Source organism: Colletotrichum navitas (genome assembly GCF_030913465.1).
Source record: "Colletotrichum navitas strain CBS 125086 chromosome Unknown LY79scaffold_1, whole genome shotgun sequence".
NCBI classification, from domain to species: domain Eukaryota; kingdom Fungi; phylum Ascomycota; class Sordariomycetes; order Glomerellales; family Glomerellaceae; genus Colletotrichum; species Colletotrichum navitas.
The window spans coordinates 2443781-2471032 of NW_026850547.1; the positions used below are offsets into that span (position 1 = coordinate 2443781).

General features: G+C 53.1%; 11 protein-coding genes across 11 annotated transcripts; 5 read left to right on the forward strand and 6 right to left on the reverse strand.

Annotated features, from left to right (window-relative positions):
- Nucleotides 1-448: 448 nt before the first annotated feature.
- LY79DRAFT_503751 (cora-like Mg2+ transporter) lies at nucleotides 449-3131 on the reverse strand (the record flags this gene model as incomplete). The annotated part of the gene is made up of 3 exons (XM_060553430.1): nucleotides 449-725; nucleotides 788-2725; nucleotides 2785-3131. The coding sequence occupies 3 exons, from the start codon at nucleotides 3129-3131 to the stop codon at nucleotides 449-451; spliced, it is 2562 nt and encodes an 853-aa protein (XP_060421226.1).
- A 1936-nt stretch (nucleotides 3132-5067) lies between these two features.
- On the reverse strand, nucleotides 5068-6811 carry LY79DRAFT_586031 (CBF/Mak21 family protein; the record flags this gene model as incomplete). Its single annotated transcript, XM_060560574.1, has 3 exons — nucleotides 5068-5208; nucleotides 5265-6138; nucleotides 6192-6811. The coding sequence occupies 3 exons, from the start codon at nucleotides 6809-6811 to the stop codon at nucleotides 5068-5070; spliced, it is 1635 nt and encodes a 544-aa protein (XP_060421227.1).
- Nucleotides 6812-7011: 200 nt separating this feature from the next.
- LY79DRAFT_534543 (uncharacterized protein) lies at nucleotides 7012-8205 on the forward strand. Its single transcript, XM_060556437.1, has 3 exons — nucleotides 7012-7165; nucleotides 7286-7740; nucleotides 7881-8205. Exons 1-3 carry the CDS (start codon nucleotides 7135-7137, stop codon nucleotides 8163-8165), a joined length of 771 nt encoding a protein of 256 aa, XP_060421228.1. The 5' UTR covers nucleotides 7012-7134; the 3' UTR covers nucleotides 8166-8205.
- A 437-nt stretch (nucleotides 8206-8642) lies between these two features.
- LY79DRAFT_30080 (Man1-Src1p-C-terminal domain-containing protein) lies at nucleotides 8643-11338 on the reverse strand. The gene is made up of 2 exons (XM_060552279.1): nucleotides 9707-11338; nucleotides 8643-9599 (listed from the first exon to the last, which is right to left on the reverse strand). Exons 1-2 carry the CDS (start codon nucleotides 11186-11188, stop codon nucleotides 8982-8984), a joined length of 2100 nt encoding a protein of 699 aa, XP_060421229.1. The 5' UTR covers nucleotides 11189-11338; the 3' UTR covers nucleotides 8643-8981.
- A 535-nt stretch (nucleotides 11339-11873) lies between these two features.
- On the forward strand, nucleotides 11874-13410 carry LY79DRAFT_664954 (ubiquinone biosynthesis mono0xygenase COQ6; the record flags this gene model as incomplete). The annotated part of the gene is made up of 2 exons (XM_060562989.1): nucleotides 11874-12063; nucleotides 12116-13410. The coding sequence occupies 2 exons, from the start codon at nucleotides 11874-11876 to the stop codon at nucleotides 13408-13410; spliced, it is 1485 nt and encodes a 494-aa protein (XP_060421230.1).
- A 303-nt stretch (nucleotides 13411-13713) lies between these two features.
- On the reverse strand, nucleotides 13714-15255 carry LY79DRAFT_664955 (NADH dehydrogenase; the record flags this gene model as incomplete). The annotated part of the gene is made up of 3 exons (XM_060562990.1): nucleotides 13714-13730; nucleotides 13788-14529; nucleotides 14593-15255. The coding sequence occupies 3 exons, from the start codon at nucleotides 15253-15255 to the stop codon at nucleotides 13714-13716; spliced, it is 1422 nt and encodes a 473-aa protein (XP_060421231.1).
- Nucleotides 15256-15494: 239 nt separating this feature from the next.
- On the forward strand, nucleotides 15495-16860 carry LY79DRAFT_534552 (uncharacterized protein). The gene is made up of 3 exons (XM_060556438.1): nucleotides 15495-15599; nucleotides 15739-16197; nucleotides 16248-16860. Exons 2-3 carry the CDS (start codon nucleotides 15808-15810, stop codon nucleotides 16677-16679), a joined length of 822 nt encoding a protein of 273 aa, XP_060421232.1. The 5' UTR covers nucleotides 15495-15599; nucleotides 15739-15807; the 3' UTR covers nucleotides 16680-16860.
- Nucleotides 16861-17021: 161 nt separating this feature from the next.
- LY79DRAFT_534553 (kinase-like domain-containing protein) lies at nucleotides 17022-20099 on the forward strand. The gene has a single exon (XM_060556439.1). The coding sequence runs from the start codon at nucleotides 17215-17217 to the stop codon at nucleotides 19864-19866; it is 2652 nt and encodes an 883-aa protein (XP_060421233.1). The 5' UTR covers nucleotides 17022-17214; the 3' UTR covers nucleotides 19867-20099.
- Nucleotides 20100-23401, reverse strand: LY79DRAFT_699181 (telomere length regulation protein). The gene is made up of 3 exons (XM_060564886.1): nucleotides 22367-23401; nucleotides 21873-22307; nucleotides 20100-21816 (listed from the first exon to the last, which is right to left on the reverse strand). The coding sequence occupies exons 1-3, from the start codon at nucleotides 23214-23216 to the stop codon at nucleotides 20126-20128; spliced, it is 2976 nt and encodes a 991-aa protein (XP_060421234.1). The 5' UTR covers nucleotides 23217-23401; the 3' UTR covers nucleotides 20100-20125.
- A 292-nt stretch (nucleotides 23402-23693) lies between these two features.
- Nucleotides 23694-25265, forward strand: LY79DRAFT_586039 (ThiF family protein; the record flags this gene model as incomplete). Its single annotated transcript, XM_060560575.1, has 4 exons — nucleotides 23694-23767; nucleotides 23846-23947; nucleotides 24061-24140; nucleotides 24193-25265. 4 exons carry the CDS (start codon nucleotides 23694-23696, stop codon nucleotides 25263-25265), a joined length of 1329 nt encoding a protein of 442 aa, XP_060421235.1.
- Nucleotides 25266-25490: 225 nt separating this feature from the next.
- Nucleotides 25491-26672, reverse strand: LY79DRAFT_503579 (RNA polymerase Rpb3/RpoA insert domain-containing protein; the record flags this gene model as incomplete). Its single annotated transcript, XM_060553413.1, has 2 exons — nucleotides 25491-26561; nucleotides 26625-26672. The coding sequence occupies 2 exons, from the start codon at nucleotides 26670-26672 to the stop codon at nucleotides 25491-25493; spliced, it is 1119 nt and encodes a 372-aa protein (XP_060421236.1).
- Between the last annotated feature and the right edge of the window lie 580 nt (nucleotides 26673-27252).

Below are 27252 nucleotides of genomic sequence, written 5' to 3' on the forward strand. Positions count from 1 at the left end.
ACAACATGGTTACCGTTTTCCCGCTTTCGCCCGTTTCCATTCCTCACCTGAGTGAGTGCATGCTGTCAGAGTAACAATCGCTCTCATGTCGAGCCAAGTCTACTTTCCCCTCCCGTGTTGGGCAGTCGTGCGCGGCGGAGGCGCATGCAAGCTGGAGCCAGATGTGTCTGGTCATTCCAAGCTCTTCCAGTTGGCAAAGAAAGGCTGGGACGGGGGAACACAAGGTCACTGTTGCGTCGACGTTGATGCATATGTCGCCAAGCGGGCTCAAACCAGAATATTTGACATTATTCAGCAGCGATCGGCGTACAGACACGTGTACCGTTTACCATCCGTGAATGCACCGACCTGTCTGCACCGTCCTTAAAAAACGAAGCCGCGTTCGCTTTTCGTTCCTATCCAACCACCTGCGACAAATTTAGCAAAGGCAAGGACGACCCGTTCGTCATTACACTATATTATAAACCCGCTTCGCAATCAGGTAGCATCCCATACCAAATGCCAAGAGGCCTGCCGTGATCGCCCAGAACCATTTCAAGTCGCCCTCGTACTCCTGACCGGGCACCCAGACGTTCATACCCCACAGGCCTGTGATAATGTTCATGGGCAGCACGATGGTACCGAGAACAGTTAGCTTGCCGAGTACGTCCGCTGTCTTCTCCTGTCGCTCGTTCATGCGGATGTTGATCTGCGCCAGATAGTTGCCATGAGACCGGGCTAGGATCCTAAGGGGCCAAAGTTAGGTCTGACGTAGAAGGTTGCGCGCCGGAAAGACAAGCTAACTTACTTTTCGTAGTGACTGAGGTTAGACGTCATGGTCACAATATGATCCTGAATATCGCCCAGGTATAACCCTATATCCGACCTCGGGGCCACCTCCCAACGCTCGTTGCATCGTTTCGCGAAGCCCTTGATGACATCGGCCTTGTTGCCAAGTAGACGGTAAAGACTCATGACACGCTTACGGCAATCGCCCACTCTTCGAAGCATATCACCCTCGGATCCTACTGACGTTCCGGCATTGCTTGCCTTCTCGTCAGCCACATCGTGTTTGGTGTTGCCAGTTGTGGAGTGAAGCTTCAGAATCTCGTCATCTATGTCGTCAACTTCGTCTTCGATGTTTTGAATCAGCGGCACAAACACGTCCGTGATATCGTCAATGATAGCGTACGAGATCCAGTCAGAGTTGACAATCAGGTAATCCTTGAGTTGACGAATACGACGACGCACGTTGGCGGGATGTGGCGTCATGGAGAAGTGAAAGCTGATGACACCCTCGCGGAAGACGATGACGTACATGTTGACGGGTTCCAAATAGTCCTTGCTGTTCTGGTCCTGATCAAAAGATCGGTAGTTTACGAAGTAGTAGTGCCGGAATAACTCCACCTTTTCCCGCGCCTCCTGGACCATGATGTCCTCGGCTGTAAGCGGGTGAATACCGAAAGCCTTGGATAGCACCTTCATCTCTGCTTCGGTCGGGGAGAGGACGTCTAGCCACCATACAGGTCTCTCGCCATACCTTGGTGTGTTGTCAAGTAACTCCGGCGTCTGTGTGGTCTGGTTGCCTACAACCGGCGATCTGACACCAGTGGGTGTATGGTGAACAGACGTCGCGCGAGAGCTGCCTCCCGAAGTCTTGTCTGGTGACTTGACACCATCCCGTCTCTCACCATCCGTTTGAGTGTTTGCCAAGGATGGTTGCCGCTTCGGATCTCGGGAGTCTCCATTCTGTCCAGTGTGGGAATGATGTGTGGAGAGCAGCAACAAGCCGGCTTCCTCCTCGCTATCCTCGCTCTCGTCATCGGAAAGGACGCGTGGCTCCGGAATAAACAGCTCCTGGAAGTTGCCGCCAGTTTGTACGAGCTCCGATATCGTTTGGCTGTGAATAGTGCTCTGAAACTCCTCGTTAAAATAAGTGAACCGATAAGGCGCGTCCTCCTCAGCACGATACCATTCTCGGGTAATGGGTCGCAGGCGACCGTTGATAAGCTGAGGCTCCGTGATGCGCTTGACGCGTCTCTCTTCGCTGCGGCCTTCCTTTTCGAAGCGGCTCCACTCTTCCAGAATAGCGAGATCCGGCCAACGGCGGCGACGACGCCTTGGGCGTTGCTTAGCTTCTGGGTCCTGTGAGTGCCCCTCCTCGTCCCCGATTTCGGAGATGCCACTCGGAAAACAAACGTCCTCCTGGGCAGTCAAGGCGATTTTGTTCCTCCGTGCCAAATCAGGCGATGAACTATTGCGACTGCCTCGATCTGAGCGAGAGTCCACGCTCCCCCTGTGACTGTTACATGGCGAAGCACGTATGTCAATCTCGTCGTCATGGATCATAACATCCCCGAAGCTCAGATTCAATGGGTCTGAGGGCCGGAATGTGGGTGACCCGGGCATCGACGGGGGGTAGTTGACGTTGTAGCTGTCGTTTTGAAAAGGAGTTGCAAGCTTCGTTCTGGAGGATCTGCTAGACCCGCGTCGGCTCATACGCTGGCGAGGGTCGTTTGAGCCATAGCCGGGGTACATTGGGGCAGTGGAAGAGCGCTGAATAGACCTGGACAACAAAGGCGCACCTTCGTCCCACGACCCTTCATCGTCCTCTGCACTATCTCCGACATAAGCATTGCGCAACCTGCTGCCCGTCTGCGGCGTCGTTGTCGTGGTAGCGGGGAATGGGGTAGAAGCATTCATGATGGACGGTCTTCGAGGTCGGAGCGGCGGTTGTTGTTCCCTGCTTCCCACATTGAGCATATTGTCGTTCCGTAAGCATGCTCCAAAAGCAAAGGGACTTACCGATGATCCAGAAGCGTCTCGCTTTCGATGCTCGTATTGCTCAGATTATTGCGCTGACGGTAAAACTCGTCACGATCGGGCGCTGACGCAACAGCTTCGTCGTGCGACTCCTCGGGCAAGATGGCGAAGGACTTGCGGCGGTTGCGCTTCTTTTTGGCTCCGCCACGGTGATTCTTGCGCCGGCGTGGCTGCTGGTGCTGTCCGTTCGGATCATTCGTGTTGGCATTGTTCGAGGGTGTTGTTGGTGGAGGTGGTGCTGCCGAGGTCGAGCCTGGGTTCATGGGTGTTCTTGGGGGGCCCGCTGTCCGCAGATGGGCAGCCAAGGGCTGGAACGGGTTATCAGGCATGATAGTGACGATGCGTCACCCCAGTCGTGGGTGCAGGTCTGTGTAGATTAGGAGATGTTAATGGTGCCGTGTGGCGAGTCCTGGGAAGTTTGGTGGCGATGGGGCTGATTCCAGTTGTAGAACGAAAGCGGGCGAACTGGGGAGTGGATTTCAGCGGTCCTTCTCTTGCGGGTTTGAGTGGAGCGGAATCATGGAAGCTCGACTGAACACCAACCACCTATCTATGGAATGGTGGAAAGTACCAAGGGGCCGTGGTAGAGGAGATTCGAGGGCTCAGAATACGCAGCCATTGGAAGGAAGGCTAGGAAGGAAACGAGGGCAATGCAACACAACCATTACGCGCTGGGTCTGTGAGGGAAAAGTCTGCCGATCGCGTTGAAAAGAGCGAAAGATAAAAAGAAACGATGCACTCAGTTACTCTTGGTGATGTCAGTGGAAGGTGGAACAACCCAGCAAGTGTGTCGAGAGCTAAGCTGCTTCGAGAGCGCCCGGCCGTCCCAGCACCTAACGCACCTTGTACCGAGATCCACCCAGGTGTTTCCGTCATATGGAGGTCCGAGAGCAGCGGTTCTGTATCCACAGCCACCGAAGCAAAACTGCGGCCAGCACTGAGTGAGGGCCTCCACAGTGGAGTCCTAGTGCTAAGCGGGGCATCCCTTCAGTGTGTGACGCAGTATTGTTCTCCAGATGTTCTCGACTGCCCACACACTCTTCCTTGCACACATAGCAGTGACCACATACTGTACGGAGTACTGGACGCTTACCCACTCCGCAAGTCTTTCAGGCCGCCATGCAAGCTCAAAAGCTTAGCTCCTCGCAATACTAACCGCCCTGGAGGTTAATCGCTTGCGGCAGGTGGGCACACGACCATTAACTCAAAAACTCCAAGGAGGAGGACCATTGGGACGGCCATCTGGGCGCTGAGTATCTTTCCCACCTGTCGAATGGATCATGTGAAGTCTGGTAGCTACCTAGGTACCTAGGCCTAGGTACCTAGCCAACATCCTCCCCCCCCCCCCCCCCCACCCTATGTTGAAAACCCCCCAACGAACAAAAAAGGCAAGATTCCCGTAGACAGTATCATAGGGTGTCTGATCCAAGATTCGTCCGAAATCAGTACTTCTTGCTAGGGTACACGCCTGACACATAAGATTCGTCCGAAATCAGTACTTCTTGCTAGGGTACACGCCTGCCACATAAGTCATGTAGAAACAACGACTGCAGCGGGAGCTGGGCCCATGATAGATGAAGATGAATTGTCTGCTGGTATAGTCAAAGGATGAGGTTAGCCCGGGGTAACTCTGGCTGCGACATGCCAGTCATCGGTCGGGGCTACTTGGTGTTTTGCTACATCACGGAAACAGGGTCAGTTGGACACCAACAAGTGCAGATCATATCGTTGCACAATCGCGTATCAAATAACCCTTACCCGCCAAATATATTGCCGAGTAGCGCCTCATTTCTTCACATCTCTCCTGTAACTCATCATGAAACTCTTCACGCCGAGTGGGTTTGGTGTTTTAGTTGCAAGGCGGTCCTGGGCCGTTTGACTCAGGCATTAAGGAATCGGACAGAATTCATGTGCCTACCACGCGCTGGAGTCCCGGAGTAAGGCTTGATCAAATAACCGAATCCTTCCGCCGACAAACCTTTGCCCAGCTTTGAGGTTCGGAGAGGCCCTGCCAGCTTGACCCGAGAGTATTCCATTGTAAGACATTGTGATCCCTCTCGTAAATCCCCATCTGGCTCAATCGAGCATCTTGCGTTGACAGTAAGTATACCTGAACTTTTGAGTAACCATCTATGCTTGCCTCCATGTCGCACCCGGATATCAAAATGCCAATTTGTGTACAAAGAAATGCCGTAGGTCGATCTCCATGACGGCAGCTATTTTTACCACCATTCCTTGTTTGAACTTACACCCTCATTACGAGCCTCACTGGAAGCTCCACAGCTTCGTCACCAGGTTGTCTTGGAATCCAGAATCCGGCTCGTTCGGGAGGAACACCCTTTTCGGAATCTGGAACTCGATAACGGGCTGTTTTTTGACCTGCTTGCTCATCTCGGCCTCGAGCAACTGCGAAACGGTTAGTCAACCAATACGCCTACTCGTCCACTGTAGATGTCACTTACACTGCCGTATGAGTGGTCAAGGAAGTCCTCGATATTATAGGACTGTTTGGTGAACTGCTCCGACATGATCTTGGCGATCGTCGCTACATTGGGGTGGTAGTGTGACTGCAGCTGCACAATCTCCCACAGACAGCTGTCGAGAGCGTGCGTCTCCATTGGGTCAGCCTCGTCGGCCACAAACGGGTCATCGAGGCCCTGCTTCTCCATGAGCGTCTTGGCCTCCGGGTCCCTCGTCTCCCTGTGGATCATAAACGTGCAGAGCGGGTGCCTCTTGAGGATGTTGTACATCCAAGGCACCACAAAGACGATGGCACTTGGAGGTGCATTCAAGCTCAAACGTGCCAGTCTCTTGATGAAACTTGCCACCAACACCGCTGGCAAATGAGTAGACGACAGGAATGTGTCCATCAGCCGGAAAAATCTTGACCGGTGCTTCGAGTGCAGAATCTCGCTGTCCAGGAGGGAGTAGAGCTTTGTGTAGAATGATGGGTAATCGAGGTTGCGCTCCTTGATGAGATAGAAAACACCGGAGAGCGCAAGCAGCGAGATTGAACCGCCGGCGTCATACGAGTCTGTAAGGAAGTCGGCAAGCAATTCCGGTCTGATGAACCACGGCGCAATCTCATTGGACATGACATCCAGCACCTGCTTTCGCTGCTCTCGTGTTTCTGCAAGCTTGAGAACAGCGAGCCAGGCATCCTGGCCTTGCTTCTTGTGTTGGTGAAGGGAGTTGACGTTGTGCGACTTCTTCTTGGGCCTCTCGGCGAAGAAGTTGCCGAGTTCGGTGGGTACGTCACCAATGTTTGTGAGCAGCTCGAAGGCATCATCGAAAAGCTCGTGCTCGGGCAAAGACCCGGGCGTCTCAGCCAGAGACCTGGAAGCTGTCAGTTTCTATCAGTCCCGTACAATGTGTCCTCCTACACTTACTTGATTGCCTTTAGCGTGGAAAAGCGGATGTCGTCGTATTGGGTCAAGTATTTCTCTACAAACTCCACACGCGTATCATCGCTGTCTGATTTCAATAGACCTGCGATGATCTGTTCGAGGAAGTTATGAGGGAAGATGTAATCTTCCTTCTCGTAAAGATGTTGCGCCTCAACCTTGAGACACCGCATGGCCAGCGTCAAAGCTGTCGATGCCAGATCCTCCTTAGAAAGAAGGGATATGAGCACATCCTTGTATTCGAAATACCGTTCCTTGAGCCACTGCGTAACAATTGCCTCCTTTTCAGGTAGACCCTTCCTGGGGACGAGAGCTCCTGCAGAAAGCAGTCTCACAAAAACTCTGCACAGAGCTACACAGGCCAGGGTCGCCGCCTCAGGTTCATCCTCGTGAGCGTTCGTGGTTTTGATCAATTTTGAAATGTTGTTGTAATGCTTCTTGGACTCGAGAATCTCATTCTCAAGTAATAGGATCTCAGCCTGAGGGTCGTTGCTCTCATTGCTCTCTGCTTCAGACTCAGATTCTGATTTGGACCGCTTTTTCGACTTTTCCTTCGGCGGTATTCTCTTTCTCTTCAAACCTTCGCCTGAGACTCTGGCGGGCATGCTGGGCGAGTTTTGTCTGGTAGTATGATGCTGTTGTTATAAATCGTGAAGGCCGTTGTCAAATTTACAGCGGGTCCTGCGTTGGGATTTTTTTTCCTTCGAGGTACACTGGGACTACTTTCGGGTCCCACTGGAGACTCCCCGAGCGTAGCCAAATTCAATTCGCCGCAGGCAAGAGGACAGCCAGGCCGAGGACATCCGTATTATCACGTGACTGTCTCCGTAACCGAGTTAGCGCCAATTACCTCTCGAAGGTTTTGTCAAACCTCACCTTGCAAGCTCCGACCTCAAGTCCTTAATACCGCACCCCATATCATCTCACAATGGCGTCCCGCTTGGCTAGAAGCGCCGTCGGTACGTCCAGATATCCTCCCAGATCCCTTGCCGTATCAATTGGCAAATCCGATCGAGCACGATGACGTCGAAAACTTCGGAATAAGGTGGCTGACACGTAGTCCCCTCTCCCTCGAACAGGCGCAAACCTCCTCCGGCCGACCCTGGCCCGCCGTACCCTGCCCGCCATCTCGGCCTCGATCGCCGGCGCCCGCAACGCGTCTAACGTTCCCGCCGAGGACCCCAAGAAGAAGGCCCAGTCCATCGTCGACTCCCTGCCCGGCAACTCGCTACTCTCCAAGACTGCCATCCTTTCCTCGTCCGCCGCCCTGAGCGTCTACGCCATCAGCAACGAGTACTACGTCGTCAACGAGGAGACCGTCGTCGCCTTCTGCCTGCTCGCCGTCTGGGGTGGTTTGATCAAGTACGGAGGCCCGATGTACAGCGAGTGGGCCCAGGGACAGGCCGACAAGATCAAGGGCATCCTCAACTCGGCCCGCGCCGACCACACTCAGGCTGTCAAGGGCCGTATTGAGGACGTCCAGCAGATGTCCAGCGTCGTCGACATCACCAAGTCCTTGTTTGCTGTTTCTAAGGTACGGATCATGGTGCAATCGATGATCACTGGAAGGAGATAACATCTCGACATATCGGACGGACGAATGGGCGGACGATATGCGTGGACCGAACATCAATTGTACAGGAAGATAAAATAGCTAACGGATATCGACGATAGGAAACCGCTCAGCTTGAGGCTCAGGCCTACGAGCAGCAGCAGAAGACCGCCCTGGCCGCCGAGGCCAAGGCCGTCCTCGACTCCTGGGTCCGCTACGAAGGCCAGGTCAAGGCTCGCCAGCAGAAGGAGCTCGCTGAGAACATCATCGCCAAGGTTACCAAGGAGCTCGAGAACCCCAAGGTTCTCCAGCAGATCCTCCAGCAGAGCGTCGCTGAGGTTGAGAGTACGTACTGTCATTCGATCATCCCCTCCTTCATCGGAGTCTGCCGCACCAATACTGATTGACGCCCCGTTCACAACAGAGATCGTCTCCTCCAAGGCCCAATAGATTCCAACCCACCCTAGAGTCTGAAAGCGAGAAGGTTTTTTTCCTTTGTCCGAGGGGATTATGTTCCCTTGCGTGTCAATAAACACCCTGTGCATTAGCCAAATTCAAGAAGTTGAGAGAAAACAGGACCTGGACCGCTACTATACGTGCGAAATGAGTGTTCAATTAGGGAAACGATTAGCCCAGCAAATGCACCACCATCTTCAACATCGGCCGCGAATTCAATTGTGGTGTTTTTTCTAGAGCATATCATATTCTACTTGGTGTGTTCGATATTTAGCATATTGAATGTGACCGCGCCGACCTCCCATCGCATATCCGATCGCTTCGACATTCTCAGTTCAAGCAAGCAAAGGGCCCCCCTCAGAAAAAGCGACAACCAGACTCTCAATCATACCTACACGTTGACCATAACAGCATTAGATCTCTCATCAGCCAGCAACTTCACAAAATATAATTGCATAGCATAAATTCGATGATGCAATTCTGTGTCAGTGATTGCTCTCTCCAGACAGAGCTGAGGAAACTATGTTCTTGGTTCTTACGCACACGAGCCTAAACGCCCCTTTCGAAATCGCCCTCAAGCCAGCCCAAAAGTCATGAGCAAAGAAGTATTGAGAAGGGAAAAGCCTCCAGGTTGTTCCGCGAAAGCATCGCAAAACGTTGCTACAAAAGAAAACTGGTTACATTCGATCATCGAGTGTGATCGCAGAAACTCGAAAGAAACACCCCACCAGACAGACGTGCAAGCATTACCCGCGCCCGTACTTTCTTTAGTAGATGGGTCGCGGTTCTTCCCATTTCGAATGCGCACCAGCTTTATTCTCTGATGCTTCACCGGTATCTTCAGTTTTGACGTCTGCGGCGAAGGAATGACGTCCACTCTTGCGCCTCCTGGCACTGTTCCCAGCGATAGGTCCGATCCACTCCCAAGCGCGACCAACCTCACCGCTGCGTCCCTCTCTCTGACTGGTGCGAACATTGCTGTTCTGTTCAACGACAGCCTTGACTCGGGTCCAGATACGGTCTCGCTCGTCGAGTGAGTGCACCGAACGCAAGACATCGTCACGGAGGTTGGGTAGAAACAACCAAGGGTCATCGATATCTTCCTCACCAAGCTCCTTTTGCGTTGCAAGTCTCGACAAGACAAGGTCGACAAGCGCAGGAACCTGCGCGACTGCTGCTTTGTGAGACCTGTACCTTCGTTGAATGTAAAAGTAGGCCAAGACCAAGAAGATTACAGATCCAATTGAGAGTCGATGTCTTGCCAGGCCGAGTTTGACTGAACGCTTGAGGGCACAGCCGATCGGAAGCCGAGCGAGAGAGGAGGACGAGAGATAGGCGTCTGAAATTGAGGTGGAATTGGCCTTTCTACTTCGGGCACAACCGATCTGGTTAGTACACTGACTGGTCAGAATGGGTATTGACGTTATTGACTTTTGGATATAGTCGAGGAACATGAGAAGAGCAAAACAAGGTGACTGATGACTTACGGTACCACTTCCACTTCCTCTCGCCCTTTGACATCCCCAATGGCGGCAACCCAAAGGTCGTCAAACTCTTGCTTGCTCATCTTCTTGCTCCGCTTCGAGCTGATGGCCGCTTTCAACTCCTCTTCTTCAATGGACGGGGTTTCTGTCGACTGACCAGCGTCGGCAGAAGAGCCACCGCACTCAAACTGTGCACGTAGTTCCCGCAGCTCCTCAACAGCCTTGTCAGCTACAGTCTTGACTCTCCTGACCTTCTCTCCGTCTGGCTCACAGGTTGGAGGGAGGGGCACCAGCCCGCCTAATGACAGCGGGTGCGGCTTCAAAACAAAGTCAGGTTCGCAACGGACGGAGAAGTCTTCGTAGCAATAAGCATGCTGGGGACAAGGCTCGCACTGGGGTTCAGCGAGCTGAACGGCCCAATCGGGCACTGTGATATCTGCAGGTATGATTTGCGTTGCAGGCCGGCCAAGCCCGCAATACCCAACAGCTACCTTTTCTTGTCGGTACCATGCGCCGTAGGCTCCAAAGAGCGAAACAGCAAGAGCCCACAGAGGTTTGGAAAGACTCCGTCTCTGACGAGCAGGCCCTGTACGTCGCGGCGCAAGCGCTTTTTCGCCGCTCGCAGCCATCTCTTGGTCCATCTCGAACTGCGCATCGGGAGTGAACTCTTCTCCAGCTTCGACTTCGTGAGACTGAATGCTGGGGGTTTCATCGCGCAACAAGTCGCTAACAGGAACTTCGAACGCATGAGACTTTCTGGATGATCTAGGTCCATCTCCAGCGTGATGGCCATCTGTCCGTCGTCGAGTGCTGTCGTCTTGTCTGTCGCGTGCCACTTCCGTGCCAGTGGTTTTCCTTCGCCCCGTTGGGCTGACCACGAGCTGCGCAGCCGGGCTGCCACTTTGGAAGGGGTTTTCGGACGAAAAGTACTCGGACTCCCGCCGGTTGAAGAAATCCTCCTCCGACTCCTCTTGCTTGATCTTGGGCATTTTGGGAGTGGTGGGTTGCTTGCGAACGGACACGAGCGGCTCCGCTTCAGCATATGTCTCGGTATACTGCTCGACATAAGGCTGAGGCTCAGGTTCAGGCAGTTGCCTGCTTGCCGAGCGCACCTTTCTCTTCGTCGGGCTCATAGATGGCGGCGCCTCTTGCTCGTGCTCCACGCTCTTAAGCCTGGCGGACGCCTTGCGCGGCGACTTTGATCTTGTTACTCTGGGTGGGGGAGGTGCAAGGTCGTAGTCCTCGAAGAAGTCGGTGTCTTGAGAGCTTCCAGCGTCGACGATGCCCTTGCTTGATCTCTTGGCCCTAGCCTGCTTTGCCAGTATCTTCTTTGCCTGGGGAAGGACCTCATCTTCGAAAAGCTGAATAAGCTGCGGTTTCTTCGCCGTGGCAGGGTATTGGACCTCGTGCGCAACTAGGATCGATCGTAACCGGGGTACTGTCAATGACTTGGGATCGAACCCTGGCTGGAGATATTCGTAATCGTCCATGTTGGACGTGTTGGGGTCTAGCAATATTGGAAAAGAGCAAGTAAAGTAGGCAGAGAAAAACTGAACGTTGGAAGAAAAGGCTCTTCTATAGGGAAATCCGTGTGGCGAGCACACTTGCAAAGGAAAGCTCAAAGCAACCTTTGTAGTCTGCACCGTAGAACCTTGGAGTGGCAGCAAGGAACGGATGACAACGCAAAATGCTGTCGCGCAGAATACTTGGCCTTGGTTTTCTGCGACCTTGACAGGCAGGCAGGCAGAAGGTCAGAGCGATGGGGATGGGTGTAAGACGCAAGTTGTGCAATGGATGCGACCAGTGGACAGATGTTGATGAAGTCAAATGAAAGCCCGCTGACGCAACAAACAGGAGCACTAGCTACCTCTGGGCGCTGTGGCAACAGGTCATGCGGGCAAAAATACCTACCTTGTGTGGGGGCGACTTGCAGGCAGGGTGTCATTTCTTCAAGATTACAGGGATGTCAAGCACCGAGGGGTCCAGGTTGCCTGAACCAGCCACATTACTAATCGATAGGAGCTAACCCAAAAGGTATCTCGGCTCACGCCATCCATAGCTGTGGCTACAATGTGGCGATTTCTTTTTATTTTTAAACTATCGTCTCAATTGATCGTTCCATGTGATCGTGGATTTGTATAACCCAGAAATCCCCCTTCTGAAGGCTTGTACACCATGGCGCCCCCCCGAGCTCTTTTGGCAAGGAATCAGTTCGTCTGCCGTAGCTGTACTCGCAAGTTTCAGACTTATGCTCGCCGGTCGTATGCGAACGCGAGCTCAACATCATCGACTGCGGAACCAGACATCTATGATGTTGTATGCGTGGGAGGCGGGCCAGCTGGTCTCAGCCTTCTTACTGCACTCCGTACGACTTGTATACTCGCCCAGACTCATAGAATACCACTAATGTCTCATAGGAGCCAATCCAGTAACTTCGCGCCTCAGGGTAGCTCTTGTCGAAGCCCAAGACCTCTCCAAGATCCGCGCTTGGAACCTCCTTTCCAGCCAGTTTTCGAACCGATGCAGTTCCCTCACACCCACCTCGGCGCAATATCTCAATATGATTGGGGCATGGCGCCACATTAAGCGCGAGCGTGTTCAAGACTACAACGAGATGCAGGTTTGGGACGGTGTTAGTGGCGCAAGAATCGAGTTCGATTGGCCCGCTAGCCCTGCGGCAGGAAAGACCATCGCGTACATGTGCGAGAACCTTAACTTGACCTCGGGTCTCTTGAGGCGTCTCGAAGAGCTTGGTGGGGTCTCAATCTATGACCAGGCAAAGGTTGAGGATATCAGCTTTGGACAAGAGACGGAGGACTTTGACCTGACGCAATGGCCCGTCGTTCATCTATCAGGTGGGAAACAATTGCATGCACGACTCTTGGTTGGAGCCGATGGTGCAAACAGCCCTGTTCGCACTTTCGCTGGGATCAAGGCACGAGGCTGGGACTACGGTAGGCATGGCGTCGTTGCAACTCTCCAGATGGAGGGTGAGGGATGGGGTGGTGAGCACAACAAGATTGCATATCAACGCTTCTTGCCTACAGGCCCTGTGGCTATGCTGCCGCTCCCCGGAAACTACTCAACGCTGGTGTGGTCTACAACCCCCGAAAATGCTGCGCTTTTAAAGAACCTTCCGCCACAAGAATTCATTGCCATGGTCAATGCTGCCTTCTGCTTGAGCCCGGTTGATCTCGAATTCATGCATAAACAGCATGCCGGGCAGTCTGAGGAACTTGCCTGGAGATTGGAGCACACCCCCTTTGACCACAAGGCGATCCCTCAACAAGTTGTCGGAGTTCAGGAGGGCACTGTTGCCTCATTTCCTCTCAAGATGCGACATGCCGACACATATACCGCTGAGCGCATCGCACTCGTCGGTGATGCGGCGCATACGATCCACCCGCTTGCCGGCCAGGGCTTAAACCAGGGCCAAGGTGACGTACAGAGCCTGGTCAAGACCATACAGACAGCTGTCTCTACTGGCCAGGACTTGGGATCAACGCTCTCTCTCGAAGCATACAACGCAGAGCGGTATGTGGCGAACCACGTCGTATTGGGCGTCTGCGACAAGCTTCACAAGCTCTATTCCGTGGATAGCGGCCCTCTGGTGCCATTGCGATCTCTTGGTTTGAGTGCGGTAAATGCTTTGGGTCCTCTGAAGAAGTTCTTTATGGACCAGGCTTCCACCACTGGAGCAAAGCTCTTCTGAAGATGTATACATGTTATTTTATCCAGTGTCTTGTATCAACAGCCCACGTGGGAATAGGCTAGGCTGGGCCACACAATTTGTATCATTATGCCATACATGGAAATAATTTTGTAGTACCTACATCAAGCACACATAATGACAACAGACCACGGACATATCGAAAGTCCATGAAGTGTGGAAGAAAATCTTCTAGAAAAGAGTACGATGCGGTATGTACGTGGGCGCTCTGTCTCTTCATTCTACAAGTACACAAAAGGAAAGGTTCCTCAAAATCATTTTTGAATTCCATCCCCTAATACACCCTTACCGGTCAACCTCGCCTACGCTATCGTTAGCCTCACTGTTTGTTGTTCTGTAGTAGCTGAGACAAAACTTACCGAACACCAGGTCCATCGTGCCAATGACCGCCACAGCGTCAGCAAGCATGTGCCCCTTCGACACGTGGTCGAAACCGCCCAAGTGAGCGAAACCAGGTGCCCTGATGTGAACACGGTAGGGTCTCTCGCTGCCATCACTGACAACGAAGACGCCCATCTCCCCCTTGGGGGCCTCGATGGCAGAGTAGGTCTCACCAGGGGGGACAGCGTAACCCTTGGTGTAGAGGAGGAAGTGGTGGATAAGAGCCTCCATGTTCTCCTTCATGGCGGCACGGGGAGGAGGAGAGATCTTGTAGTCCTCAACGCGGACGGGGCCAGCAGGCATCTTGTTAAGGCACTGGTGGATGATACGCAGAGACTGTCTGAACTCCTCCATGCGGCACAAGTATCGGTCGTAGCAGTCACCGCGGACACCGACAGGGACGTCAAACTCAACCTGATCATAGGCGTCGTAAGGCTGGCTCTTGCGGATATCCCAAGGGACACCGGAACCACGAAGCATGACACCAGTGAAAGACAAGTTCAGAGCCTCAGCGGCAGACACCACACCGATGCCCTGAAGACGCTGAATCCAGATACGGTTGTCCGTGAGCATCTCCTCGGTCTCGTCGATACGGTCACCGAACTGAGTAGCCCACTGGTAGATGTCGTCGAGCAGACCAACGGGAATATCCTGGTGGACGCCACCGGGGCGGACGTAAGCGGCGTGGAGACGGGCACCAGAGACACGCTCGTAGAATTCCTGACAGACACATAGTTTAGTCGGACTTTCGTATCACCTCCTTCCACGGTCGTTCCAACTTACCATGAGCTTCTCACGCTCCTCGAATCCCCATAAGAACGGCGTCAGGGCACCGACGTCCATGGCGTGCGACAAAACAGACATAAGGTGGTTTAGGATACGGGTGATTTCACCAAAGAGAGTACGGATCCACTTCGCGCGATCGGGGATCTCGATATTGAGAAGCTTCTCGACAGCCAGGGCGAAACACTGCTCGTTGGTCATCATGGAGACGTAGTCAAGACGGTCGAAGTAGGGCAAGGCCTGGAGGTAGGTCTTGTACTCGCAAAGCTTCTCGGTACCGCGGTGAAGCAGACCAACGTGAGGATCGGCTCTGATGATCTCCTCACCATTGAGCTCGAGAATCAGACGCAACACGCCGTGAGCAGCAGGGTGCTGGGGACCAAAGTTGACAGTGTAGTGGCGGATCTTTCGGTCCTCGACAGACTCCTCAGGCTTGGAGAAGACATCCTGGTCCTTCGGCGGCGTCAGACTGTAGTGGTCCTCGGCGCGAGAGAAGTCGGCAGAGGTTGGAGTGAGTCTCGTGCCCTGGTATTCGGTAGAAGCATCGGCGTATCGGCGCAGGCGGGTTGTCGAGAAGGGGCGGGCGGCGAGGGTGGTAGCTGCTGCCGGGCGCAGGCATAACCTCTTGGCGTTGTAGCCGGCGAGGCGGTAGAGGCCTGACATCGCGATCGTAGAGTGGAGAGACGGCTTCAAAAGAGCTCGAGGAGATGTGCTGCCTCCAATTGAGCCTCCTTTATTATGCCAATGGCTGATGGCCGGCTAGGATAAATGGAGGGGATTCGCCTTCGAAAGTGTGTAGTGTGGCCGTCATGTCTCGAAAGCTCGAACGCATCGATTCAAAATGGGCCCTCGCTGATTGGCCTGGCGGAGCGCAGTTTTGCCGCAGCCCTCAGAGCGTGTACAGTATGTACTGTACCTGATACTGTATACACTACATGGATGCCATCGTAAATGAGTGAGCTCTCACAAACGCGACTCGAGCTGTAGCCGTGATAACGAGGTACTAGGTAAGCGGTTGATCCCATTGAAGTCTTAATGATGCACAACGCATCGGAGCTTGGCTCTCGATCTATTCAAACACACAATCATAGCTATAGCCTCTCATAGCCTTGCTTAACGTCCCGATGAGCTGATTGGAGGTTACAGACAGCATCACGCACCTACGCCATTGAACGTACCTAGGCAGGCGCAGAACTCCTTTTGGAGCACTCGAAGATGCCATGGCCGTTCAGTTCTTCCAGCTCGGCAGGCTCCCCCACACCTAGCCAGAAGGAAGATGGCGCGCGCTCCAAGCCCACATCGTGGAACGATCTCCTCCCAAAGCCTGATCCTCCACTACACGCCGCAAAGGAGTGGGCTCCTGTTTTCCTAACGTCGGTCGCATCACTAGCAGCCTTCATCTTCTACCAGTCCCGTTTGCGGAGGTTCCCTACTGCAGGCCATATCCAGCCCGACCTATTCAGGAAACGAACGCTGCTAGGCCGAGTCACCAGCGTGGGAGATGGCGACAACTTCCACATGTTTCATACACCGGGGGGAAGGCTGGCAGGCTGGGATTGGCTGAGGAAGGTCCCCACAGCCAAAACCGTACTGAAAGGGAAAACTGTACGTTCTACGAATCTGATTCCGAAACCCAACGCTAAAGGTCAACGCAGATACCTGTACGGATGGCTGGAATCGACGCTCCTGAGGGCGCGCATTTTGGTCGACCGGGCCAACCCGGGGCCGCGGAAGCATTACAATGGCTAAGGAGCTACATCCTCGACAAACGCATTTGGGTTCGCATTCATAGGCGTGATCAGTATGGCCGTATCGTTGCGACAGTATATGTTAGACGATTTCTCTTCAAGAAAGATGTCGGCCTAGAAATGCTAAAGCTTGGCTTGGCAACGACATATGAGGCGAAGTCGGGGGTCGAGTGGGGAGGGGCCGAGGAGGCGTATAAAGCGGCAGAGGCCAAAGCTAAGAGTAAAAGGCTGGGTATATGGAATGGTGAAGCGAGCAACTTTGAAAGCCCTAGGGCCTATAAGACGAGGACCAACGAGGCAGAAGGCAAGAAGTCTGACTGGTTCTCTGGTTGGTTGTAAGATGGGTACCAACTGAGGCGTACCCTTACCTAATCCGAACACAGCTGTCGAAATGAGAAACGGTTACATAAGACGATTTTACTCATACTTGCGAGAACCTACATGAGATATTATAGGGAACTGATGCATCGTGAACCAAGACATGAGTGAGAAGGACATGGTTTACATGAGCTCGTTAGGGTGATATTACGTTTTGATGACTATATATATAGCATTGGCACATGTCCTCGCTTTTGTGGTGCGGCTGCTGATTGGCTAGAGTCTTCCTTGGCGCCGTGCTAGCGACCTCACCCCCTGTGTTTGACCCGAACTTGAGCGTATCAGGTTGCGGTATCCGTAGCTCCTAACTTCAATGAATACTCCCGACTCTCAGAACATCTTGCCTACTCGGCATACACATCAATGAACAACGAAGATCAACTAGCCTTGACCCGAGATTTTTACACTGATTCGCATTGTCTATATACGTCTATGCAAAAAGGCAAAAAGGTGCACAGTTTTCAGGACCGTTGTCATCGGTCATCGTTCGCTCAAGATGTCGCTTCAGGTACGAGGCCCCGACTTCTCGGTGACGAAGCAGAAGGCCCTCGAAGATGCAAAAAAGATGCAGGCGGCGGTGGACGATGAGGTGGCAAAAGCTGGACAGGATAAGCCGCCCTATCTTCTCAATGAACTTATTGGCAAGGGAAGTTTTGGGCGCGTCTACAAAGCAACCGACATCAATACCAGCATGCTTGTTGCAGTAAAGATCATTGACATCGAAGAAAGCGACACCGTCAACCCCAAGCTTGCCGACACGTTCAAGGAGTTCTTGGCCGAAGTGAACGCCCTGAAACTTCTCAGTGACAGCGGTGCAAAAAACATCAACCATGTCATCGACGCGTTGCCTGTCGGCCAATCCATGTGGATGATCACCGAGTATTGCGCTGGCGGTAGTGTAGCAACGCTCATGAAGCCCACAGCGCCTGGCGGCTTGCAAGAGAAATGGATCATCCCTATTCTCAGGGAGGTCGCTGAAGCCGTGTCCTGGGTTCATCGTCAGGGAATTATCCACCGCGACATCAAGTGCGCCAATGTTCTGGTTACCGAGTCTGGCGGGGTACAGCTTTGCGATTTTGGAGTCGCTGGCGTTATTGAGACCAAGTTTGACAAACGATCAACGTTCATTGGGACACCTCACTGGATGGCACCAGAACTTTTCGACCAGTCGACGTCGTATGGTACAGAGGTTGACATCTGGGCATTTGGCTCTATGGTTTTTGAAATTGCCTCTGGCCTTCCGCCGAACGTTATGGCTGGAATCGACGTTTACCAGCTTGGAAACTATATCAAAGCGCACACGCCACGGCTTGAGGGCGACCAGTACTCCGAGAGGCTGAAGAGCCTGGTTGCGTACTGCTTGGAGGAAGATCCGGCGAAACGGCCAACTATCGAAGAGGTTCAGAAACATCCTTATATCGCCAACACGGCCCAACAGTATCCGGCCTCGTCACTAGCCTTGTTGGTTAAAGGCTTCAAGCTTTGGGAGTCCCAAGGCGGTAGCCGCAAATCCCTTTTCGCTCCAGGTGGAGCCCAGGGCATGTCGGGCATGGACGACTCCGACTTTTCGTCTACAGCGATGGCGAACGATGAGTGGAATTTCAGCACAACAATGGCATTCGACCAACAGGTGTTTCAAAACACAGATGCTCAGGCAGTCTACGATGTGTATGGCTCAAACGTGGATTTCGACCCAGTGCTTCTGGACGAGATGTCGCGAGCTAAGCCAAAGGCTCGGAGGAGACCGCCACCACAGCAGCTCGCCGCCATGAAGGCGCCTTTGGAAAAAGTGTTCGATCCGAATACAATATCCAACTACGAGGATAACTCCCGGGCCTATTATGGCAGGCCCATCCCCCCGCCAGCTTCAGATCTTCCCTTGCGAGACGACTCTCTTCAGTCGACGGCAGTGAGAGAATCGCTCATTGATCTCGATGCGTCATTGTCCGGCAGCGACCTATCTAATTTTGTCGACATGAATACTATTAGAGCTGGTGGACCGCGTGCATCTGTTGATTATCATATGGGAGACGAGCCGGATTTCAACAAACCGCCTCTGAGCGACCCGGCGGATCTGAATCCGAACAGGAAGACGCAGGACTGGAAGTTTCCTTCCATGGCTCCGCCAGCTTCAGCGAACCCAGAAATGTCTAGGTTCTCCTTTAACGAGGATCGACCATTAAACGAAGACCATTCTTTTAGCGATGATCGTCCCTTCGTATTCCCTGCTCTCCAGGAGGTCCCCTCAGCACCGAATTCCGCATCTCGCCCTCAGATGTTCCACCACCAGACTGATCCAGCCCCGGCCCCTAACTACGGCGGTGACCTCATGGTTCCCCAGCCGAACTCGCAGTTGAACAACAGAGAATCCAGCGGCAGCTTGATCGACCTCGACGAGCTCATGGTTCCACAAACCACCTACCAGAACAACCGCGTATCAACTGGCAGCCTGATCGATCTCGATATGGGCCTGGCCGACGCGATGCCGGAACTTACCCGCCCGTCCACGGCGAACTCAGACGCTGCTTCTGTGAGCGGCTCAGATGTCGGCATGGCAAACCCATTCGATCTTGAACGCCACGCTTCGTTGTACGTCCCCATGACCAACCGGGAGCCGTCTATATATGTCCCCGCGTCAAATCGCGAACCGTCCATATATGTGCCATTATCAAACCGAGAACCCTCGATTTATGTTTCGGATGACTCCGACTTTGCTTCGAAGGTTCCCAGAGACGATGACGTGAGCGTTGTTGACCTCTCTATGGCCGAGCCCGGTGCCACCGTCCGACCTTTAAACGGCCAGGGTGGCCTGAGGTTGAACACGCACCGGTCGTTCAACAGCGTCAATAGCGCCGATTACTCAGATCCCGAGTACCTGACTCCTCAGCAGGCCGCCCAGCCGGCTCTCTCCCTGGGTGGTCCACGCTCAACGGGCACTCGTGATAGTGGCATTCTCCCGTTGCCGCCACCACCTGCGCCCCCATCGGTGGAGGTAATGCAAGGTTCCGCCAGCGCAGATGCAGTAAAAGAAGAGCTGAGGCGAATGGCGATGAGTCTTGGCGAGCATCTTAGTCATGCCAATCAGTATCTCTCAACGCTGCCGGTGCGTAAGGGTGGCAGACAAGATTTTATGGGAGAGACAAACTGAAGGAAATTCAACGTACTGTTCGACTCTTGTTTATATATACGAAACAGTACGGCAGACAATATGGCTAGGAACCTCGCTTTTTATGGAATGACGGCGTTCAGGGGCATGTCCCACAGGAGAAGAACTTGTATCGCTATCATGATCTGGTTGACTAACGGGGCACAGGGACAACGTCTGCTTCATGCGGGGCAATAGTCACATACTGTTATTTAGTAATGGCATCCGTTCCTTTAGACGGTACTATGTTTGTGCGACTATTCTATGAAAAACCGATCATATCACCTAACAGCAAGGCACGATACCTCTCCGTCGCTTCCTGCAACTTAACAAGTACCCCAGCAGAAAGCATCTTGACATCGTTCTCCTCCCCTCCGCCCTCACCATGTGTGCCATTGAACACCCCACTGACCCATTCCTGCGTCTCGACGACTTCGCGTGGATGCATTTCGCACAAACGCCGCATGTCCGACGCCTCGTTGACCTCGAGCATAGCAGCCAACGCGACAAGCACCGCGTGTGTCCCAGGAATGTCCCCATTGACATGGGCCCGCACGCCGAGGAGCAGATCCCAGAGCTCAGCCGTCATCTGTGGAAGTGCCAGCGTCGAGGGGCCTGCCGCGTGGATGAGAATAGCCAGCGTCTTGAGATAAAGAGAGAGGAGATACGGCTGGATGAAAACGCCGGAGCGGGCGGAGCGGGACCGCAGTGCATGTTGGAAGCGAGCAGTTAAGGGAAAAAAGTAAGAAGTGGCAAGCATAGAGGCCGTTGTGTTGGGGATGGCGCGAACGCGGGGTTTCTTGGAGGTTTTGGATGGAAGGCGAGATGTGAAGGTTGAGAGCTTGAGGACATCGGGGCCGGTGGCTGCGTCTGCTGCGTTGGCAGCTATAGGGGCTAGGAAAGAAGAAATCAAGGATCTGGCGATGGTGTCGAGAGCGTTGGTGGGAATGGCCTTGAGGCTGGATGAGGATGGAGGCTGATTTGATGCGGTATAGGGGTCGAGGTACAGCGCCTCCATCTTCTCGGGGAGACGCTTCGAGGGGAACGAAGCAGCGGCGGCGTGCTCAGATTTTTCGAACCCGGCGAGCTCACGGGCGCTAAGGCCAAGAACTATGAGGATCGAGGCACGCTGAGAGATGGAGTAATCGCCGTCGAAGAAAGTCTTTGCGAACCACTGGCCCATCTTCTGTGGCTGAGCGACAACGGTAGCAACCATGCCTTGGAGGCGGAGCTCATTGAAGCCCTCAATCTCGAACTTGTCCTGCAGACCAACGAGAAGGGTTGCGAGCTCATCAATATGCGAAGAAACCTCGGTGCCGAAATTAGCCTTGCGGCGGATCAGCAGCGGAGCGGTAGTGAGGGCGAGTTTCTGTTTGTCGTAATTATCTGTGTCGCGGAGATAGGTGATAAGGTCACGAATGTAGACGGGAGCTTTCGGCTTGTCGCGGCGTACGAGCGTGGCGTCCTCGTCCGAATCTTCAGCGTCGTCGACGGGCTTAGCATAGGGGACAAGGTCTTCGTCTTCGCTCTCGGAGTCTGAGACTTCCTGGATGATGAACTTGGAGGGAGTGACTGTTTGCTTCGGCTTTGGCGCAGGCTCAGGGCGTTTCAGCTTCGTTGCTAACTGTCGCGTCTTCTCTATCACTTTTGGCGTGATGGTCAAGGCTTCAATGGGTCCTACGTTGTCCAAAGTCCTGACGAGGTTTTTGTAGAACTTGGCTTCCTCAGTTGCCATCTCTTCCATCTTGAAATCTAATTTCTTGTCTCCCCCATCGATGAGGCCAGAAAGTGCTTCGCCTACCGCCATACCCAGAAATCTGGCTTTCTCTTGCGAGGCGCCGATTCTGTTAGATACCATGTTCAGATAACCCGAGGACCGCATCAGCATCTTGAGCTTCAGGGGCGACAATCTGTTGACGTAGCTAGCGCTCAGAAGCAGGACCTGGGCATGAGCTGTGATTTTTGCTTAGTAAATGGCCAGACATTGAGGAGAACAAACAGGACCTTACCTTGCTGCTGCATCATCGGAGAGTGCTTGATGTAAAGTTGGTCTCCAAATTGGTAAAGGCTCTTCTCAAAGACGAGAACAGCACATTCCTTGTCTTGTGCGAGTGCAGCTAAGACCGCACGCCTGATCCCTACACCGTCACCGAGGCCAGCACCGGTTGAGCTAGTTAGCCAGGAAACCAGATGGGCTTTCCGGCTTTCATCGTTAGAAACTATCTTCTCGATGACACCCGCAGCGGCGGATATAGTCACATTGAGCTCTAACGCCTCCGCGTCGTCCAGCTTGTTGAGGAACGCTTCGGATAAATACTGCAGAGCAGCAAACATCACCCTCTTCTGTTCGAGCTGGGAGAATTGGCCGAAAACTTTGAAGAAGGCATTGCGGTTTTGTTCCGGACCGAGCAGCATGTCGCTGATGAGCTGCTTCATTAGACCGTCTGAAAGAACGTTAACGATTCTGTTCGACATCGGATGGCTTGAGAGAACAGAAACTTACCAGAGTAGCCCAGGCGAAGAGACCGCGTAAACAATTCGGAGCAGAGCTTGACATCATCAGATGAGATGTCACTTTTCGCCCAGTATGTGATGCTCCTGCCCACCCACTTGCTGTAGTCATGTCCGTTTGCGATCCAGAGGTTATTCTTGTTGATCCTATCTGTATTAGCGATGGCATCGGCCTCGGCTGCAACTGAAATGAGTCTTCCACCTGCAATCAGTGCAGTAAACTCATGTGCCATCGGTCTCCTTTCAACCATAGAGCCTAGTCCTGAGCTGCTTGCAGTCCACAGCATAGCGAGGTGCTCATCCTTGCCCAGCACCGTCGAGCAAACCTCGAGTAACACACATAGGTTGAGTGCCAGATCCGACCGTTTCACATCTTGAGCGGCAGCTTTAGATTCCTGGATCAATGCTTTCATGCGCGTAATGACGGCGTTGAGGCCCGTGACATTCCTCAGACATTTCAGCAGCAACTCAAGGCCCCTTGGGCTGTCGGCGTCTTGGGTACACGAGTTCCCAAGAGCCTCCTCCTTGAGCAGAGGCCAATAGTTGGGAATGATTTCCACAACCAAGCATTGGATAATTTGCGCGGCCTCGGGGCTCGGCATTGCCACTTTGAAGCCTGCGGCGGCAATCGTGCCATGGTCGAGAGAACTGAGAACGGCCGTGAGGCTGTCATAATCCGGCTGGTTCTTCAGAATTTCCAGACCATCTTCAACGGTGGTGACGGTGGAATCTTGTTGTGCGATTTTTGCGGGCTTCTTGCTCGGTTTCGATTCTTGCAAAAGAGGTTCCTCGGGTTTTGCTTTCAAGTAGGTCTTGCTGACTGGAGTAAAGAAGTCATCCATTGTGCTGAGTACACTGTTGAGGAGTAAACGGCGGTACGGGCATGTTACTAAGGAGAAACCAGTAGAATGTATTCTCTAGCGTGCAGGCAGCGTATAGAGAACGATGTTGGTGATGACCATCTAGAGTTTCCTCTACCTTCGTACCCAACACCAGATAATAATTAGGAACCCAATTGTTTCCTCCCAGGCACCCTAGGTTGAAAATACAGTGACAACACTGTGACTGACATATTTCGGTTCACCCTACCATCTTGCAGACACCCCTGCTATGCGCCCCACTCTCTTTATCGATAAGTCTTTGATGGCATCTACCGTGCACAGACGCAGCTCCCAAGCATCTTAGGGGCATTTCATCATATCGGCCCCTCCACCTACCGAAGCTCGGCTTCACCAAGAACACGACCCGAGCGGTTGATTGATTGTCCCTTCTCAACCACTTTATTGGAAGCCTAGGTAGTCAACTTGATACTCCCAAACATGGCTACTGAAGCTGCTGCTCCAACTGCAACTGGTACTGGACTGACTGCGGTTGTCAACGAAGGAAAGCGATGGTGAGTTCCCCCCAGCCGCCGCCTTTAACACCCCAAATGGCTTTGTTGTATCCATGTGCTGATCCTGTTGTGAATCAGGACCTACCTCGACAACATTCGCAAGAACCCAGGCCCTTTCAGCGATCCTGATGTCGCCGGAACAGAGGAAGCTTTCGAGCAGTTTGACAAGATCAAAGTCTTGTGAGTTGAGGAACAACCTAGTTCTTTATGCCTGCTTGCTAACAATGATTCGATAGGGTCATGTGCGTGATTCCTTCCCTGACTAGAGAACGGTGTGACTGACATTTACTAAGCGGTGCTGGTGGTCTTGGGTGCGAGATTCTGAAGAACCTAGCTATGTCCAAGTTCAAGGACATACATGTCATCGATATGGGTAAACATTGGTCTGCTTCCAGTGCGATAGCCTGGGCTAATGGTTGAATTAGACACCATCGATATCTCGAACCTCAACCGACAGTTTCTATTTAGAAAGTCCGATGTGGGCAAGTCCAAGGCCGAGGTCGCGGCCCAGTTCGTTATGCGCCGTGTTAAAGGCGTTAAGATTACAGCCCACAACTGCGCCATTCAGGATTTCGACCATGACTTCTACAAGCAGTTCCAGTTCGTCGTTTGCGGCTTGGACAGCATTGAAGCACGGAGATGGATCAATGCGACGCTTGTTCAAATCGCCGAGGAGGGTGAGGACCCCGACTCCTTGATTCCGATGATCGATGGAGGCACAGAGGGCTTCAAGGGACAGGCTCGAGTTATTGTACCCTCAATCACGTCTTGTATCGAGTGCCAATTGGACATGCATGCGCCACGAGCTGCTGTTCCCCTCTGCACTATCGCCTCTATCCCCCGCCAACCCGAACACTGTATAGAGTGGGCGCATGTTATCGCCTGGGAAAAGGAGAAACCGTTCCCTCAACTGGACAAGGACGACTCTACCCATGTGTCTTGGCTCTATCAGAAAGCTCTTGCCCGTGCTCAAGAGTTCAATATCACCGGCGTGACGTATGCTCTCACACAGGGGGTCATCAAGAACATTATCCCCGCCATCGCGTCCACAAACGCCATCATCGCAGCAGCATGCTGCAATGAAGCTTTCAAGCTTGCTAGCTCGGCTGCGCCGACGCTCGGAATGGAAGAAAACTACATGATGTACTCTGGTAACGACAGCATCTACACCTACACCTTCAAGCACGAAAAGAAGGACGACTGTCCTGTATGTGGACAACAGTCGCGGCCTCTAGAGGTCGACCCCAAGACTACATTACAGGATCTCCTGGACTCATTCGCCGTCCGTCCAGAGGCCCAGCTGAAGAGGCCATCCATCAGAGCCGACAACAAAACTCTGTACATGCAATCCCCGCCCAGCTTGGAAGAGCAGACACGGCCCAACCTTGAGAAAACAATCGAGGAACTCGAGTTGGAGGACGGACAGAATGTTCTCGTGACGGACCCTGCGTTTCCTCTTCAGTTCAACTTCTATCTGCGGTTCAAGACGACTGTATAAGACAAACCCGAGCTTCATGACTAATGGTGGATGATAACGACAGCATGTTTTGCCGTACACGTAACAAAAGGAGAGTGAGTGGAGGCATGACCGCGCAGTTAGAGGCAATATAGAAGAATCAAAAACCATTGTCGTAATTAACTTTTTTCTTTGCCATTGCCAGCCAACCCTTGCAAAACAGAAATGACGGGATATCTATAGGTATGGTACATGTGCAGTGGAGCTTCATCTAACCATGTTGATGACCTGCTGCTCAAGACGGATACACCTCGTCTTAAACTGCTTAACTGACTCCAAAAACAATTCATCGCTGTCCCACTGTCCCGTGCTCTCGATGGAGAAAATGAAGTGGTCCCGTACCCGGCCTAGCTTGACCTTACCCTCAAACTCGGGGTGGCGCAAGCACTCGCGACTGACTGTATCCTTCATAGCGTCTTTGACGACGGCCTTCTTTTCACCTTCATGCCCCTCGTATCCGCTACCAGCGACAGCAGCGTCCTTCTTCGTGACCTTCTCGATGCTGATGACGCCCTCGGGAAAGCACTTGGCAAACTTCTCGGCGTCCTGGCCTAGAATCGGTCGCGTGATGTTGATGGTGGGCATGAGACGATACGAGGCGGTGGCGACAGGCGAAAACTTCGCGTGGTCGGCGCCGATGCCCTTGTGCATGTGCATGTCGAGCTCGATGCACTGGCCGGGCCGCAGCTTAGCGACAAGGATGTCCGGGTTGACGGGGCGAATGGCATCCTCGCCAGAGAAAAACTCGAGCTGGCGCCCGGTAGGTACGAACTCAATATCCTTCGCGTATACGCTCGAGTTGAGGAAAGCCTTGTTCGGGTCGGTCTCGCCAGGAGCGGCGTCTGGGTTACGGGTGCACTCCACGCGCAGGCGCAGCTGGACGGTGTTGTAATCGAAGGAGCCCTTGCCGCCCTGCTCGGGCTTGCGGTACCACTTGAGAAACCTATGGATACCCTCAGGGTTACCAGTAAAGGGGATGAGTCCGAGGCGGTGGGCCAGGACCTCGTCCTGTATGACAGAGGTGTTGTTCTCGATATAGACGTTCTCAATGGCGATGGTCGGGATCTCGGCGATGAGGATGCGGCGGAAAGCGTTGGCGATGGAGGCATCGACGCCAATGAGGGAGAAGGACGCCTCATGTTGGGCGTTGTAGTGGAACTGAACGCGGAAGTTGGAGGCGAAGCGGTCAAGATCCCAAGCGTGGTCCTCGCCGGCGTAGGTGCCCGGGTAGTCGGTCGAGTTCACATCGGTAACGGTTTCCTTGTTGATGCCGACTATCTAGGACGCAGTCTTGTCAGTACTCAGTGCTCAATCGCATTCACTGTGGCTTCTTGCACTTACCCTCCGCCGGTCCAGCTCGGCCTGGCTGGGTGTTGAAGAGGGTGCCATTGTGGGGGGTTTTGTGATCTGACTGGCAATTGCAAAAGATGCGATCGCGATATGGACGGGAAATATTTTTTTGAAGGACCCCTCTATCTAACACCGAGACTATGCGGCTTATGTGCACGGCCGAGCGCTATCGGCACGCCCATCTTGCCCAGTGGGGTTCGGACGCTTCTGATTCTAATGCACACACCAAAACTTGTTACCATCAGGCTACTCGATTGCGACATCGTCGCAACTTTTTAGGCTAGGTACTATCTTTGGTTTTTCCACCATGGTAGCATAACAAGATTTCTGATCTTGCTCTCCTTGTCATTCTAAGTCGAGGCGCAAGCTACCTCATTCGACACGGCCCCGAAGGCATTCTTCGGTCTGATGTACTTCTGCCGAGATCGTATTACGTAGTGCCTTGTCTGTGAGAAAACACAGATGACAGGGTTGATGTGGCTCCAAATCCATGGAGACTTGTACGCAGTCACTCACAGATCGATTTCAGAGACGAGAGGGTACAGCATGGCTGTTTGGTAAAGGGGAATGGTGAGATGGAGTCTCTATAGACATTGCTAGAAATCAAGTCAAGACCGTG